This window comes from Mya arenaria, chromosome 9, assembly GCF_026914265.1.
Source record: "Mya arenaria isolate MELC-2E11 chromosome 9, ASM2691426v1".
Classification (NCBI taxonomy): domain Eukaryota; kingdom Metazoa; phylum Mollusca; class Bivalvia; order Myida; family Myidae; genus Mya; species Mya arenaria.
In genome coordinates this window covers 15,044,389-15,060,564 of record NC_069130.1, presented here as the reverse complement: position 1 = coordinate 15,060,564, position 16,176 = coordinate 15,044,389, and the positions used below count along the sequence as shown (strand labels likewise).

At 38.6% G+C, this 16,176-nt stretch overlaps 2 protein-coding genes across 2 annotated transcripts in view; one reads left to right on the top strand and one right to left on the bottom strand.

Moving 5' to 3' along the window:
- LOC128245306 (ATP-dependent translocase ABCB1-like) overlaps positions 1–14,846 on the bottom strand; it is a 52,121-nt gene extending 37,275 nt beyond the window's left edge. The window contains exon 1 of the mRNA XM_052963430.1: positions 14,371–14,846. Coding sequence (XP_052819390.1) covers positions 14,371–14,426 — 56 coding nt within the window. The 5' untranslated portion in view covers positions 14,427–14,846. The remainder of the gene's footprint in view (positions 1–14,370) is intronic.
- Positions 1–16,176, top strand: part of LOC128245308 (neprilysin-1-like) — a 180,504-nt gene that overhangs the window by 89,593 nt on the left and 74,735 nt on the right. The gene's annotated exons all lie outside the window — the stretch shown is intronic.

The window sequence follows — 16,176 nt, the reverse complement described above, 5'->3', positions numbered from 1 at the left end:
AACCCCTTACCTACCTCCCCACCCAAAACCGATCCTATTTTCGACCATAGATCTATCATTACCTGGCGAACCCCTTACCTACCCCCCCCCCCTCCCCAAACCGATCATATTTTCGACAATAGAGCTATTATTACCTGGCGAACCCCTTACCTACCCCCCCACCCAACCAACCGATCCCTTTTCGACCATAGAGCTATTATTTCCAGGCGAACCCTTTCCCTACCCATCCCCATCCAACCGATCCTTTTTCGACCATAGAGCTATTATTTCCTGGCGAACCCCTTCCCTACCTAACCCCCCCCCCCACCCCAACCGATCCTTTTTCGACAATAGAGCTTTTATTTCCTGGCGAACCCCTCCCCTACACCCCATCCAACCGATCCTTTTTCGACCATAAAGCTATTATTTCATGGCGAACCCCTTTCCTACCCTACCAAACCAATCATATTTTCGACCATAGAGCTATTATTTCATGGCGAACCTCCCCCCCCCCCCCAAATCGATCCTATTTTTGACCATGGAGTTATTATTACCTGGCGAACCCCTCCACTAGCCCTTCATCCAACCGATTCTAATTCGACCATAGAGCTATTATTTCCTGGCGAACCCCTTCCTTCCCCCCACCCAACCAACCGATCCTTTTTCGACCATAGAACTATTATTTCCTAGCGAACCCCTTCCCTACTCCCCTACCCCCAACCCCACCCAACCGATACTTTTTCGACAATAGAGCTTTTATTTCCAGGCGAACCCCTTCCCTACCCCCCTTCCAACCAATCCTTTTTCAACCATAGAGCTATTATTTACTGGCGAACCCCTTCCCTACCCACCCCCACCCAATAAACCGATCCTTTTTCGACAATAGAGCTATTATTTTCTGGCGAACCCCTTCCCTACCTTACCCCCCCCCCCCTCCCCAACCGATCCTTTTTCGACAATAGAGCTTTTATTTCCAGGCGAACCCCTTCCCTACCCCCTTCCAACCAATCCTTTTTCAACCATAGAGCTATTATTTACTGGCGAACCCCTTCCCTACCCACCCCCACCCAATACACCGATCCTTTTTCCACCATAGAGCTATTATTTTCTGGCGAACCCCTTCCCTACCTAACCCCCCCCCCCTCCCCAACCGATCCTTTTTCGACCAAAGAGCTATTATTTCATGGCGAACCCCTTCCCTATACCCCCACCCAACCGATCCTTTTTCGACAATAGAGCTTTTATTTCCTGGCGAACCCCTTCCCTACCTCCCCCACCCAACCAACCGATCCTTTTTCGACCATGGAGCTATTATTTTCTGGCGAACTCTTCCCCTACCCTCCTCCCCCACCCCAAACCGATCCTATTTTCGACCTTAGGGCTATTATTGCCAGGCGAACCCCTTCCCTACCCACCCCCACCCAACCGATCCTTTTTCGACCATAGAGCTATAATTTCCTGGCGAATCCCTTTCCTACCCTACCAAAACAATCATATTTTCGACTATAGAGCTCTTATTACCTGCCGAACCCCCTCCCCCCCCCCCAAATCGATCCCATTTTTGCCTATGGAGTTATTATTACCTGGGGAAGCCCTCCACTAGCCCTTCACCCAACCGATCCTATTTTCGACCATAGAGCTATTATTACCTGGCGAAACCCTCCCCTAGCTCCCAACCCAACCGATCCTATTTTCGACCTTTGAGCTGTTATAACTTGGCAAACCCTTACCCATTAACCGATCCTATTTTCGACTATAGAGCTGTTATTACCAGGCAAACCCTTACCCATTAACCGATCCTATTTTCGACCATAGGGCTATTATTACCTGGCAAACCCTTACCCATTAACCGATCCTATTTTCGACCATAGAGCTGTTATTACCTGGCAAACCCTTACCCACTAACCGATCCTATTTTCGACCATAGGGCTATTATTACCTAGTGATGAAACGATTATCGAGTACAATCGATAGATCGTCGCTGAAAATGCAATGTCGTTTACTACGTATTTTTGTTATGCGGTAAAAGTAGAGTAAATGTTAATTTTTATTTCGGGTAAATTCTCGCTGAGTTCGTTTTAACAAGGGGGTCACTCTTTTACACAAATTCGGTGAATGTAAACACTTTTGCCAAAAAACTTACAAACTCTCCCAAAATTACAAATTGTCTAACGTGAAAATAACAGGGATCCCGACTCGATGCATTCTGTTTTTGAAACGTTTTATGGTATCGTTTGTTATTAACAAATATACTTTTGTTGTGAAAGTTTTATGAAATTAAGATATTTTAATGAAATCTTTAATATAATAGGTTACAAGCTGGTTAACAAATATCTAATATGCTTTAACATGGATAAAATGCTAAGATATTTTACTTGATGCAGTGTGCATCACTTTGCAATTGATATGCACTTTTTAAGTCTGTATTTTGCAGTTATGTTTTTTTTGTCAAGTTATTTAAGACAGAAGAAGTTGAATATACAGAATGTATTCCTAAATGATATTATGACTTTCGATTATTGTCCGATAGTAAATCGAGTGTCCGATTCGATTCGATTATCGATAGCAAATGGAGTCCGATTTTCAAACACTATTATTACCTGGCGAAACAAGACCCAGCATGCCCAGCAAGTTTTCTGAATCACAACCAATAAAGCATTAAAGGGACTAGACACGTGAACATACAATTTCAAGGGGAAAACATAATAAAATTGACATCAATGCGTACAACGCATTGAATTTTACTTACTGAAGCATCACATCGCTTACGACACATGCATCTTTCGCAGTTTTTGCGCATTTTTCCAACTAGAAATCGACTAGGGCTGTCTGCTACGTAAATCCTGCTTAGTCTAAACAAGAGGGCCATGATGGCCCTAAATCGCTCACCTGAGTAAAAGAGTTTAACCTTTTTTATCAATATAGCTTGTTTCTTAAAGAATATTGAACAAGAGCTGTCACAGAATGTGACGAATGCCCCCTAATGTGTCATTGACCTATGAACAAGTACATGAAAAGTTGATCTTGCCTTTTCGTGCCAAATTGTTATGGCAAGTTATTATAAATTGCCTCTGAAATACCAACCATACTTGACAACCTACACTCTTATGTCCTCATATTCAGCATTCCATTGTGAATAAACACTTAGTGCATCTTTCACCTTAGAGGTAGGGACATGGGTCTTGCACACGACATGTCGTCTTGGTATGTCGAAAATATGTGGCTTGTCATTTTAAATATCTGTCCATACAAGAGAAAGTTACAGTATGGACACGAGTTATTGAGCCAGACAAGGATGGACGGACAGACGGACTGATGGACGGACTGACGGATGGACAGACAATGTGATTTTAATATGCCCACCTTCAGGGGCATGAAAACATACTGGTCAAACATGTTGCCTGAATAATCACTGTCAGGACTTGTCACGGTTGCCTTGCACACTGACAGGACTTGTCAGTTTCCTGCACACTGACAGGACTTGGTGATTGGCTGCACACTGACAGGATTTTGTTCAGTAGCCAGCACACTGACAGGTCTTGATGATTGACTGCTCACTGACAGAATTTGTTTCTCACCTGCACATTGACAGGACTTTGTTCAGTTGCCTGCGCACCACACTGACAGGACTTGATAATTCACAGCACAGTGACAGCACTTGGTACAGATACCTGCACACTGACAGGACTTTTTCAGTTGCCTGCACACTGACAGGACTTTGTTCAATTCCCTACACAGTGACAGGGCTTTGTTCAAATGTCTGCACACGGACAAATCTATGTTAAATTGCTTGCACATTGAAAGAACTTTTAGTATAGATACACAACTGCCTTAAGCTCTAAAAATCAAACTTTAGATCACATTCAACACCTTCAATTAATACTCCCACAATTGCCCATCTAGGACAACATCACATTCCTTCTAATGTTCTAATGTTAATAAAAAAACTTCTTTATAAACATTATAAGTGAATAACACTATTCACACAGAACATAAGATTGTAGCATCTGCATGAACAATAATCTACATGAAGTTCAATGGAAAAGTCTGATTATTAAATTTATCATTAAAGTTGCACTCTCACAGATTGAACGTTCTGACAACATTTTTATTTTTTGTCTTGGAACGAGCCAAGTTTTGCAAAAATGCATGGAAACCAGTTATATAAGACTCCTGACAAAAAAGTAGATCGATATTTATATAATTTTAGTTAAAAAAATCATGTTTTATGGATTTTTCGTAAACCGATAGTAACGGTTTAAGCCATTATGATATAACATTAATTTTCGAATGGAAATATATAAATCTGCGATCTGATCTTTTGTCAGCAATCTTTTATCATCGGTTTTTAGATATTTACGCAAAAATTTTATCTTTCCAAGACAAAAAATAAAAAAAGTTGTCAAAACAGTATATCTGTGAGAGTGCAGCTTTAAGTAAAAATGAAATATCTTCTAAAGAACAAGAGCGGTCACAGACAGCTATATCCCCCACCTCATGGGGGCATTTTTTGTAACGAAAGCCAATCAATGGTAAGAGTAGTTTCTCAGGAACATAAGAAATGCGTAAAATTAAGAAAGGGCAATAACTCTTCCAAAAAGAATCCCTTCATGAAAGCCCGTAAACAATTTTAAATGTAAAATAAACAAAGGGCAATAACTCTTTCAAAAAAAATTGGTAAATATCCATCAAGAGGTTCACAAGAATAATCGTTTTTTACTCTATTTTTAGCTAAAAGGGGCCAAACAAAATTATGTGAACAAATTTAAGAGAGGTCCATGCAAGGACACTTCAAACCAAATTTGCTGAAGATCTATCAAGGGGTTCATGCGAAGAAAATGTTAAGTTTTTTTGACTAATTTTAGCTCTGGTGGCCATTAAAAGGGGCCAAACAAAATTATTTGAAAAGACCTGACAGAGGCCCATGCTAGGATGCTTCAGACTTGAGGATCCATCAAGCAGTTAATAAGATCAAGTTGTTTAAAGGTTTTTCTATTTTTTGCTCTGGTGACCCCTAAAAGGGGCCAAACAAAACCATTTGAACAAAGTTGAGAGAGGACCATGTAAGGATGCTACATATCAAGTATGCAGTCATTCTGACCTTTACTTTCAGAGGAAAAGATGTTTCAGTGACAAGACAATGTAAAAACAAATGACCCCTGAGCAAGGCCAATTTGACCCCGGGACAATAATTTGAATACCTTTGGTGTAGGTCCACTAGGTAACATTATAATACTATATACCAAATATGAAAGCTCTAGGTCTTATATTTTGGAGAAGAGGATTTTTAAAGTTTTATTATATAAGACTATATAAAAATAAATAACTTTCAGGGCGGGGCCAATTTTGACCCTGTGGCAATAATTTGAACAACTTTGATAGAGGTCCACAAGATGATGTTGTATACCAAATATCTAAGCTCCTGGCCTTACGGTTCTGGAGAAGAATATTTTTAAGATTTACTATATAACACTACGTAAAAACAAGGACCCCCTAGGCGGGGTCAATTTTGACCCTGTGGCAATAATTTGAATAAATCTGGTAGAGGTCCACTAGATGATGCTGTATACCAAATATCTACGCCCTGGGCCTTACAGTTTCGGAGCAGAAGATTTTTAAAGATTTACTATATAACACTATGTAATAAAACTAGTGACCCCTTGGGCGGGGCCATTTTTGACCCCAGGAGAATAATTTGAACAAATTTTGTAGAGGACCACTACATGATGACACATACCAATTTTCAAGGTTCTAGGCCTTGTGGTTTTTGAGAAGAAGATTTTTAAAGGTTTCCCTATATAAGTCTATGTAAAACAAGTGACCGCCGGGGCGGGGCCATTTTTGACCCCAGGGGGATAGTTTTAACAATTTTGGTAGAGGACCACTAGATGATGCTATATACCAAATATTAAGGCTCTAGGCCTTGTGGTTTTGGAGAAGAAGATTTTTAAAGTTTTTCCTTTCCGTTGCCATGGCAACCAGAGTTCTGCATGGAATTCAATTCTTTGAACAATTTTTAAAGGGGACCAGCCAAGGAACATTCCTGTGAAGTTTGGACGAAATTGGCTAAGCGGTTTATGAGGAGATGTCGTTTAAAGTAAAAGTTTACGGACGGACGGACGACGGACGGACGGACGCCGGACAAATTGTGATCACAAAAGCTCACCTTGTCACTATGTGACCGGTGAGCTAAAAAAGCGTCGTCAATAGTATTTAACTGAGAAACCATTATGCGCTTTTTTAAACGGGGAAACACAGATGAGACAGCAATATGATTGTTGCACTTATCACTTGTACTTTAAATGTGCAAAGGGATGTATTATCGGCCTCCTACTAGCCCGCATTGACAATTCTGTATTTGCCAATTTTTGGATATAGCTTGTGTATAGCCCCTTTAAAGCTTCAGCATCGGAAAGATGTCAATGGTCAAATATTGTATATTCATGCTCTGATTCAATGCCATGGGTTAATAAAAAGAATCAAATAGAACAGTGAGTAGTCACTTCAGAATGGTTGTAATTTGTCATCTATGGCGGCCACTACTTATTTCGTGTGACGGCATAAATGTGTTCACTCTACGGACGGAATTCGATTGTTCAATGAAGTCGGTTCTCGATTGACCTTAAGCAAGATAGAGTCATTACTCAGATGCTATGACCACTAGCGGATCCAAGGGAGGGGGAGGGGGAGAGAGGGGCTGGTGCTCTAAAATAGTTTATTTTTTATTTCAATATAGGAGACAAAAAGCATTGAATAATTATGCCCAAAAAGGAAGCATTCGGACTTCTTGTTTTTAATTCCCAAGGGGATGGTACCCAAACCCCCAGCCAACACTCTAAACCAAATGAATTTTGGCCCTGGTAGAGGGGCGCAAGTCGAAAGTTTACGCACTAAGTAACGCCCCCCTCCCCTCTTAAGTCAAATCCTGGATCCGCCCCTGAGGTCGATTGGGTGATGAAAGTTCCATTGACGACACATGAAGATTTGTAAAAGTGGATGGGGTAAAATACTTTTTTCAATACCTTTTAATCGTTTATAAATGTCACATAAGAATCTTCCTCACAGTCAAACCTGTATTAAGTGCCCCCCCCCCCCCCCCCCCTTGGGAACATGTCAAAGTGGCTTGTTTAGACAAGTGGCCACCTAATCCTATATCCAGGTGGGAAATTGCTGCCACTTATAGATGCACTCTTTCTCCCAGATTAGATTTATCAAAATACTAATCTTGCTTTAATATTCCAAAAATGATAAATAAATGTCGAAGACAATGGTTAATATGAAGGAAACCGGGTTAAATTTGAAAGAAATGAGCTTAAAACACAGTATTTCTGCCTTGTGAGGCTATAATCAATCACAGTAAATATTCATTTGTAGCATTCGCCAATCATATCAATGATTTTTTTCCTTTTTTATCAAAACCAATAAATAGAACATATAATGCTTTTTAAAGTAGCAAATAACGTATTTTGCGATTAATTTGGATAATTAATGGCCATGAATAGGCCACTCTAACAGGACTATCAACTTTCCGCCCGACAATGAACCATAAATAGGACTTTCTTACTTGCCCTGATTGTGAACCATAAATAGGACTATCTTACTTCGCCTCATTGTGAACCATAAATAGGACTATCTTACTTCGCCTCATTGTGAACCATAAATAGGACTATCTTACTTGCCCTGATTGTGAACCATAAATAGGACTATCTTACTTCGCCTCATTGTGAACCATAAATAGGACTATCTTACTTGCCCTGATTGTGAACCATAAATAGGACTATCTTACTTGCCCTGATTGTGAACAATAAATAGGACTATCTTACTTCGCCTCATTGTGAACCATAAATAGGACTATCTTACTTCGCCTTATTGTGAACCATATATATGACTATCTTACTTCGCCTCATTGTGAACCATAAATAGGACTATCTTACTTGCCCTGATTGTGAACCATAAATAGGACTATCTTACTTGCCCTGATTGTGAACCATAAATAGGACTATCTTACTTGCCCTGATTGTGAACCATAAATAGGACTATCTTACTTCGCCTCATTGTGAACCATAAATAGGACTATCTTACTTCGCCTGATTGTGAACCATCAATAGGATTATTTTACTTAGCCTGATTGTAAACCATAAATAGGATTATCTTACTTCTCCTGACTGTGAACCATAAATAGGACTATCTTACTTCGCCTGATTGTAAACCATAAATAGGACTATCTTACTTCGCCTGATTGTGAACCATCAATAGGATTATTTTACTTAGCCTGATTGTAAACCATAAATAGGACAATCTTACTTCGCCTGATTGTGAACCATCAATAGGATTATTTTACTTAGCCTGATTGTAAACCATAAATAGGATTATCTTACTTCTCCTGACTGTGAACCATAAATAGGACTATCTTACTTCGCCCGATTGTAAACCATAAATAGGACAATCTTACTTCGCCTGATTGTGAACCATCAATAGGATTATTTTACTTAGCATGATTGTAAACCATAAATAGGATTATCTTACTTGCCCTGATTGTAAACCATAAATAGGATTATCTTACTTCGCATGATTGTGAATCAAAAATAGGACTATCTTACGTCGCCTGACTGTGAACCAAAAAAAAGGACTATCTTACTTCGCCCGATTGTCCTCCATAATAGGACTATCTTACTTCTCACGATTGTAACCCATAAATAGGATTATCTTACTTGCCCTGATTGTAAACCATAAATAGGACTATCTTACTTCGCACGATTGTGAACCATAAATAGGACTATCTTACTTCGCACGATTGTGAACCATAAATAGGACTATCTTACTTCGCACGATTGTGAACCATAAATAGGACTGTCTTACTTCAAACGATTGTGAACCATAAATAGGACTGTCTTACTTCGCACGATTGTGAACCATAAATAGGACTATCTTACTTCGCACGATTGTGAACCATAAATAGGACTATCTTACTTCGCACGATTGTGAACCATAAATAGGACTATCTTACTTCGCACGATTGTGAACCATAAATAGGACTATCTTACTTCGCACGATTGTGAACCATAAATAGGACTATCTTACTTCGCACGATTATGAACCATAAATAGGACTATCTTACTTTGCCCGATTGTAAACTATAGATAGGACTATCTTACTTCGCACGATTGTGAACCATAAATAGGACTATCTTAATTCGCCCGATTGTGAACCATATATAGGACTATCTTACTTCGCCCGACTATGAACCAAACATATATTGACTCTAATACTCCCAACCCAGACTATGAACAATTAATAAATATCTCAATTCGTCTTATTATGAACCATAAATAGATTGACTTTCTTACACGGCCCGATCATGAACCATAGATATATTGACATTCTTACTCAACTCTATTATGAACCATTCATAATTGACTCTCTTACTCAGTCCGATTATGAACCATAAATAGATTAACTCGCTTACTCCGCCCTATCATGAGTCATAAATAGATTGACTCTCTTGCTCCGTCCGATTATGAACCATAAATAGATTGACTCTCGTACTCGACCGATCATGAACCATAAATAGATTGACTCTCTTACTCCGCCCTATTATGAAGCATTAATAGATTGACTCTCGTACTCCGCCCTATAATGAACCATAAATAGATTGACTCTCTTACTCCGCCTTATCATGAATCATAAATAGATTGACTCTCTTACTCCGTCCTATGACGAACCATAATTAGATTGACTCTCTTACTCCGCCCTATGACGAATTATAAATGGATTGACTCGTACTACGCCTTATCATGAACTATAAATAGACTGACTTTCGTACTCCGCCCTATCATGAACCATAAATAGATTGACTCTTCTGGGTCACCCTTGTATGAACCTTAAATAGAACTCTATTACTCCGCCCGATAAATAGCTTGACTCTTTCGGGATAACACTGCAGCCAAAGGTTGAAAAATCATCTAAATTTCTTCAAGTAGTTTCAGAGATATTTTTCGACAATTTCTTTTTAAGTAAGTCAGAGGAAAGTCTATGCAACAATTCTCATTTTTTATATTGGTTTCTATTAAGGTCTTACGTATCTCATTGAATTCCTCAGACCTTGGGTAATTTTTGCATAATGATAGTCTATGTACACCATTCAAGTGACATAGACTGTCTTTCGTTTCATTTACAATGGTGAAGTAAAATAAATGTTATCTTTGTTTTTAAGTTTCATTCGAGGCAAAATTGTGCCTTCCAACGTTCCATCATGACGTAATTTATCACGTGGTATACACACGCTGATATGGTGCATATTTCAAATGATACCATAACATGTCGCGCACAACAAAAAAGAAAACTGGCTTAATCAGCCGTCATCTTCACTTTCACTTAATCTACATTTAGATAATACAAACATTTTCTTAGATAATGAGCCCGTATATGTACACAAGCCAGCACGTTATTTATCAGCGTACTTTGTTAGTCATATGCGTCTGAATCACTCATAACTCAGTGTTTTGGGGTGTATACGCTCATTTATACTCATTCTCGGGCATGGCCCATTCGGCGAGAGCTCCGATTGCTAGTCATTGAAGGTTTTTGAAGCATAGTGCACCGACAGAATGTACCCCCTGGTTAGAGCTACCCTGGTTCTATAACGTGCACCAGTATATAGCACTGTCACATGGGACCCCCATTTAACGTCCCTACCGGAAGACGATTTGTATCTTAGGAGTGGTGCGGCGGGGAATCGAGCCTGCGACCTCTAAATTGATGGTCAAATGTGTTACCACTAGACCATGGATCAGCCACATTAGAGTTTTTAAGGTACACTCTACAGATCGACCGTTTTGACATAATTTATGTCTTTGAAAGAGACAGTTTTTGTCTAAATGTCTGAAAATCAGTGACACAAGACTGCTGACAAAAGATAAGATTCTCATATGCACGTTCCTACTTCGAGAATTGATGTTTTATGGCTAAGCGTTACTAACCTTTTAAAGCTGCACTCTCACAGATTGAACGTTTTGACAACTTTTTTTTTATTTTTGTCTTGGAACAAGCCAATTTTTGCGAAAATCCATGGAAACCAGTGATACAAGACTGCTGACAAAAATTAGATCGCAGATTTTTATATTTAAGTTCAAAAATTAATGTTTTATGTATTTTTTTTTAAACCGTTACTAACGGTTTAAGCCATAAAACATTGATTTTAGAACGGAATTATGAAAATCTGCGATCTGAGCTTTTGTCAGCAGTCTTATATTATTGACAGATATTTACGCAAAAATTTGCCCTTTCCAAGACAAAAAATAAAAAATGGTAAATCTGTGATAGTGCAGCTTTAAAAGCGTTATACATGAAACTATATATATATTTTGATTGGTTATGTGTAAGTGTATTCTATATTTCTGTTTTATATTTGTGTAATGTGACGATGAGCTGTTTATGCTTAACTCAAAAATAAACTTTCTGTTCTGTTCTGTTCTGTATGAACCATAACAAGATTGACTCTCGTACTCCGCCCTATTATGAACCATAAATAGATTGACTCTCGTACTCCGCCCTATTATGAACCATAAATAGATTGACTCTCGTACTCCGCCCTATTATGAACCATAAATAGATTGACTCTCGTACTCCGCCCTATTATGAACCATAAATGGATTGACTCTCGTACTCCGCCCTATTATGAACCATAAACAGATTGAATCGCTTACTCCGCCCTATTATGAACCATAAATAGATTGACTCTCGTACTCCGCCCTATTATGAACCATTAGTAGATTGACTCTCTTACTCCGCCCTATTATGAACCATAAGTAGATTGACTCTTGTACTCCGCCCTATTACGAACCATAAATATATTGACTCGCTTACTCCGCCCTATTATGAACCATAAATATATTGACTCGTTTGCGTCACCCCTGTATGAACCTTAAATAGAACTCTATTACTTCGCCCGATAAATAGTTTGACTCTATCGGGATAACACTGCAGCAAAAGGTTGAACATTCTTATAAATTTCTTTTTAAGTAGCTTCAGTGATATTTTTACGATAATTTCATAAGTATGTCAGAGGAAAAACAGTTCACATGTTTATATTGGTTTCTATGAAGGTCTTACGTATCTCATTGAATTCCTCAGACTTTGGGTAATATTTGCATATTGACAGTCTATGTACACCCTTCAAATGACATAGACTGCCTTTCGTTTCATTTAAAATGGTGAAGTAAATTAAAGGTTATCTTTGTTTTTAAGTTTTTATTCGAAGCAAAATGTTGCCTTCCGATGTATCATTAATGACGTAATTTATCACGTAGTACACACACACTGATATGATGCATTTTTCAAATGATACCATAACACAGCCTGAAATGTTGCACGCAAGAAAAAGAAAACTGGCCAAAATCAGCCGTCATCTTCACTTTCACTTAATCTACATTTAGATAATACAAGCATTTTCTTAGATATTGTGCCCGTCCATCAGCACGTTATTAATCAATATTTACACCTCAACTTCCGTTCCTTAAATGAACTGCCTTTCGGCAATTGCGTTCATCAATCGATGAACGCAACATCTTCGGATATGTTCGGATCGTAATTCATTGCATAACAATATACATGAAAGCTATTGATCTTGTTATTGGTTGTATTGTGTCTGCAGGTCCCGTAAAATATAGATCAACATTTTTAAAAGTGTAAGTTTATTATATTTTAAATATATTGGTACCAGAATTGTTTTAATTTTACGTTTTAAAATGATTTCAAGAGGTTGATCTTTTCCCGCGTTATTGTGACGTCATTTGAAAAAATTGTTTCCGGTTATAGTCGGGTCGTTCTATTTACAGAATGGGTAAGAACGGATTACTGAAAGGTTTTCTTAAATGAAATGAAGTATTTTTATAACAATTCTTGAATGAAATAATGAACTATTGGTGTAAATATAAGGAATGAATTGCGGGGATGATGTCATTATCGGGGATATGAACGCAGTTGGGTTGGTCAAAGTACGCGTGGAGTCCTTCGGACTCCACACACATTGACCAACCCAATTGCGTTCATACCCCGATAATGACATCAACCCCGCAATTCATTCCTTAAGTGTACTATGTTAGTTATATGTTTCTTAATAACGTATAACTAAGTGTATTGGGGTGTGTAAGCCATTTATACTCATAATCGGGTAAGGCCACTTCGACGATTGTAAGTCATTTTAGGTTTTTAGAGAATAGCGCACAGAAAAAATGTAACCCTGGTTAGAACTACACTGGTTCTTTAACTGAAATAAAGCGAACATATACCAACTGTAATAACTTTATGTATCAGAGGGGGCTCCAGGAATTGACGTTAGAGGTGAAGTAATTTAGGGGGTGTAACCTTTGTTGGCAGGAGGGTTTGTGCGTGCCACCCCCACCCCTAATAGATCATCTTAACAGTATTTAGTCGGAAATGATGTATTTTTGGCGTACTGTATTACTTTTTCTCCTCTGTTGAAATAAAAAGTTCACTTGGACAATTTAAGGAGGGGGGGGGGGGGTCCGGGTACGCCCAACCCCACTGGATCTTCTAGTGATACCAATTGTAATAACTTTATGTGCACATGGCCAGGCATCAAAGGTTAACATTAAGGTTTTGGAGCTATAGGAGAGCCAGCTTATATGTGGGATGGATTCCTTAAGCAGACTTTGACCAATTAGAGAGCTATATTTAGGCTGGATTCCTTAAGCAGAATTTGAGCTATCAGATAGCCAGCTAATATGTGGGCTGGATCTGTTAATTACATCATTTAATTTTTACATGAATTCCAAAAAACATATACACAGAATCATATATCAAAATAAGGCCCATGTTTAAAACTATCGGCATGTATTGGCGCATAATCGGAATCTATTTCGACTATGGTATTGATTATTGAATAATACCGTCTGATTCTAAATATTTGTCAGACGGTTTTAGCTCAAATCACTCAATATTTCTGTGTGAGGGTCTATAAGCCGTACCCCCCCCCCCCCACACACACACACACACTCTTCTAACCCCCGCCCCTCTACAACCCACCAATAAATATTCTAAATCTTTCAAAAATAACAAGATATTGATTTCACAACGTTATATGACATTACATCAAATTTCTGACAATTTTCTATCTGTGTTAAAGAATATCTTTACTTTACACGGGGGGTGTACGTAGGGGGCGGGGGTGGGGGGGGGGCTTAGTAGAGGAGTTCAAGACAACGCACCGGACACCTGTGCTATAGATTATCAGCTCTAAGAAATAGAGAATGGTAACCGTTTTAAGGAATGATGTTCACTTTTGATGTTAGTTAGTTCATTGTACATCTGTCGTAATATTTAAGATTAAAAAGGAGAACTATGGTTAACGTTTAAAATATTATTTCCTACCTAACGGCCCCCTCTTCTCGCGCTAGAAGCGGCTTCCGTTCCTCCTCTGACGCCATAGTTGGTGCTGCTGCTGTTGCTGTTGTTGTTGTTGTTGTTGTTGTTGTTTCTGATGTTGCTGTTGCTGTTGTTGATATATACGATAGCTGTTTTCCAGACTACTGTTCATCTAAATGTCACCTTGTCTCAATAACATGTCATCTCTCAAGTTACAGGGATACTAAACTATGATTAATTATTTGTTTTTTCTCACAACACAATGATTATCCGGTACAGCTACAAACCACAATCTATATGCACCGTCTGGTATAAGGTTAAGATTTAGCTCAACCTGTGAATCGTATTTTGTACGTTTTATGAGTCAATACTGTTTGTAAAAGCTATATATACGATCCGAAATGAGAGCAGGTCTGAATCATTGAGCTTAAAGCGTTTAAATTACAGAATACTGGTCGTTGATTTTATATCTTTGTAAATCACATACGAAACTTCATTAACAATTTCGTAATATTTTATGATATCTAGTGTTTAACGATAACTAATTATCTATGTCCTCACTTAAATACACCTTATTTACTTAATTCAGTGCATGTATAATATAGGTGCATGTACATGTATAAGGTAATGTTAAGGCCAGATCGGAGAAGCATGCGCACAGGCCGTGAAAGAACATGCAAATATCAATTATTTGAACAGAACGAAGTAATATTCTGTTAAAATAAACCCGGAGTAAAATATCTTACAAACTAGTTGATTACTTGAAAGAATACGCGGTATTTGTAGTAGTTGTTGTTTTAGGAATATTCTTAATAGAAACTTATTTTACATTATTCAATACTAAGACTATAAAATAATGTTATTTAAGTTACGCAAGATGTGTGTAAGACATGAAGGAGAATCAGTACATAATTAGGGTGGGGAGAGGGGGTAGGGGGGAGGGGGTGGGTTAGGTTATGACACCTTCAAGCAGACCTTATAACAACAATCTTTTTTGTCAAATACCGAGAGAGAGAGAGAGAGAGAGAGAGAGAGACAGACACACAGACAGACACTCAGACACACAGACAGACACTCAGACAGACACACAGACAGACACACAGACAGACACACAGACAGACACACAACCAGACACACAGACAGACACTCAGACAGACACACAGACAGACACACAGACAGACACACAGACAGACACTCTGACAGACACACAGACAGACACACAGACAGACACACAGACAGACACACAGACAGACACTCAGACAGACACGCAGACAGACACACAGACAGACACGCAGACAGACACACAGACAGACACTCAGACAGACAGACAGACAGACAGACACTCAGACAGACACACAGCCAGACACACAGACAGACACCCAGCCAGACACACAGACACACAGACAGACACTCAGACAGACACTCAGACAGACACTCAGACAGACACTCAGATAGAAATTCGAGCTCATCGGGGAATATTTCCCCTTTAAAGGTTGATAACGATATCGTTAAAGACGCTGTTAACTCAAAATAACTCCGGCCATAATCAAATTATTTGTCAACTTACAATTAGTCATTTTGAACTAAAATGTGACAGGCCGACATTTCCGGTAAAGAGAAAGTTAAAGTCGACGAGTAGGATTCGGATATAATGTCCAGGGGCGGTATTCATAAAACTTCTTATATCATTTCCTAACTTAAGTCACCTCTTATCTTTCGTACCTCTTTAGTTATATGAAATAAAAAAAGAAATAATTTTCAAACTACATTATTTGCTTTGACCTTATAGAAAAAAACATACTTTAATGTTAA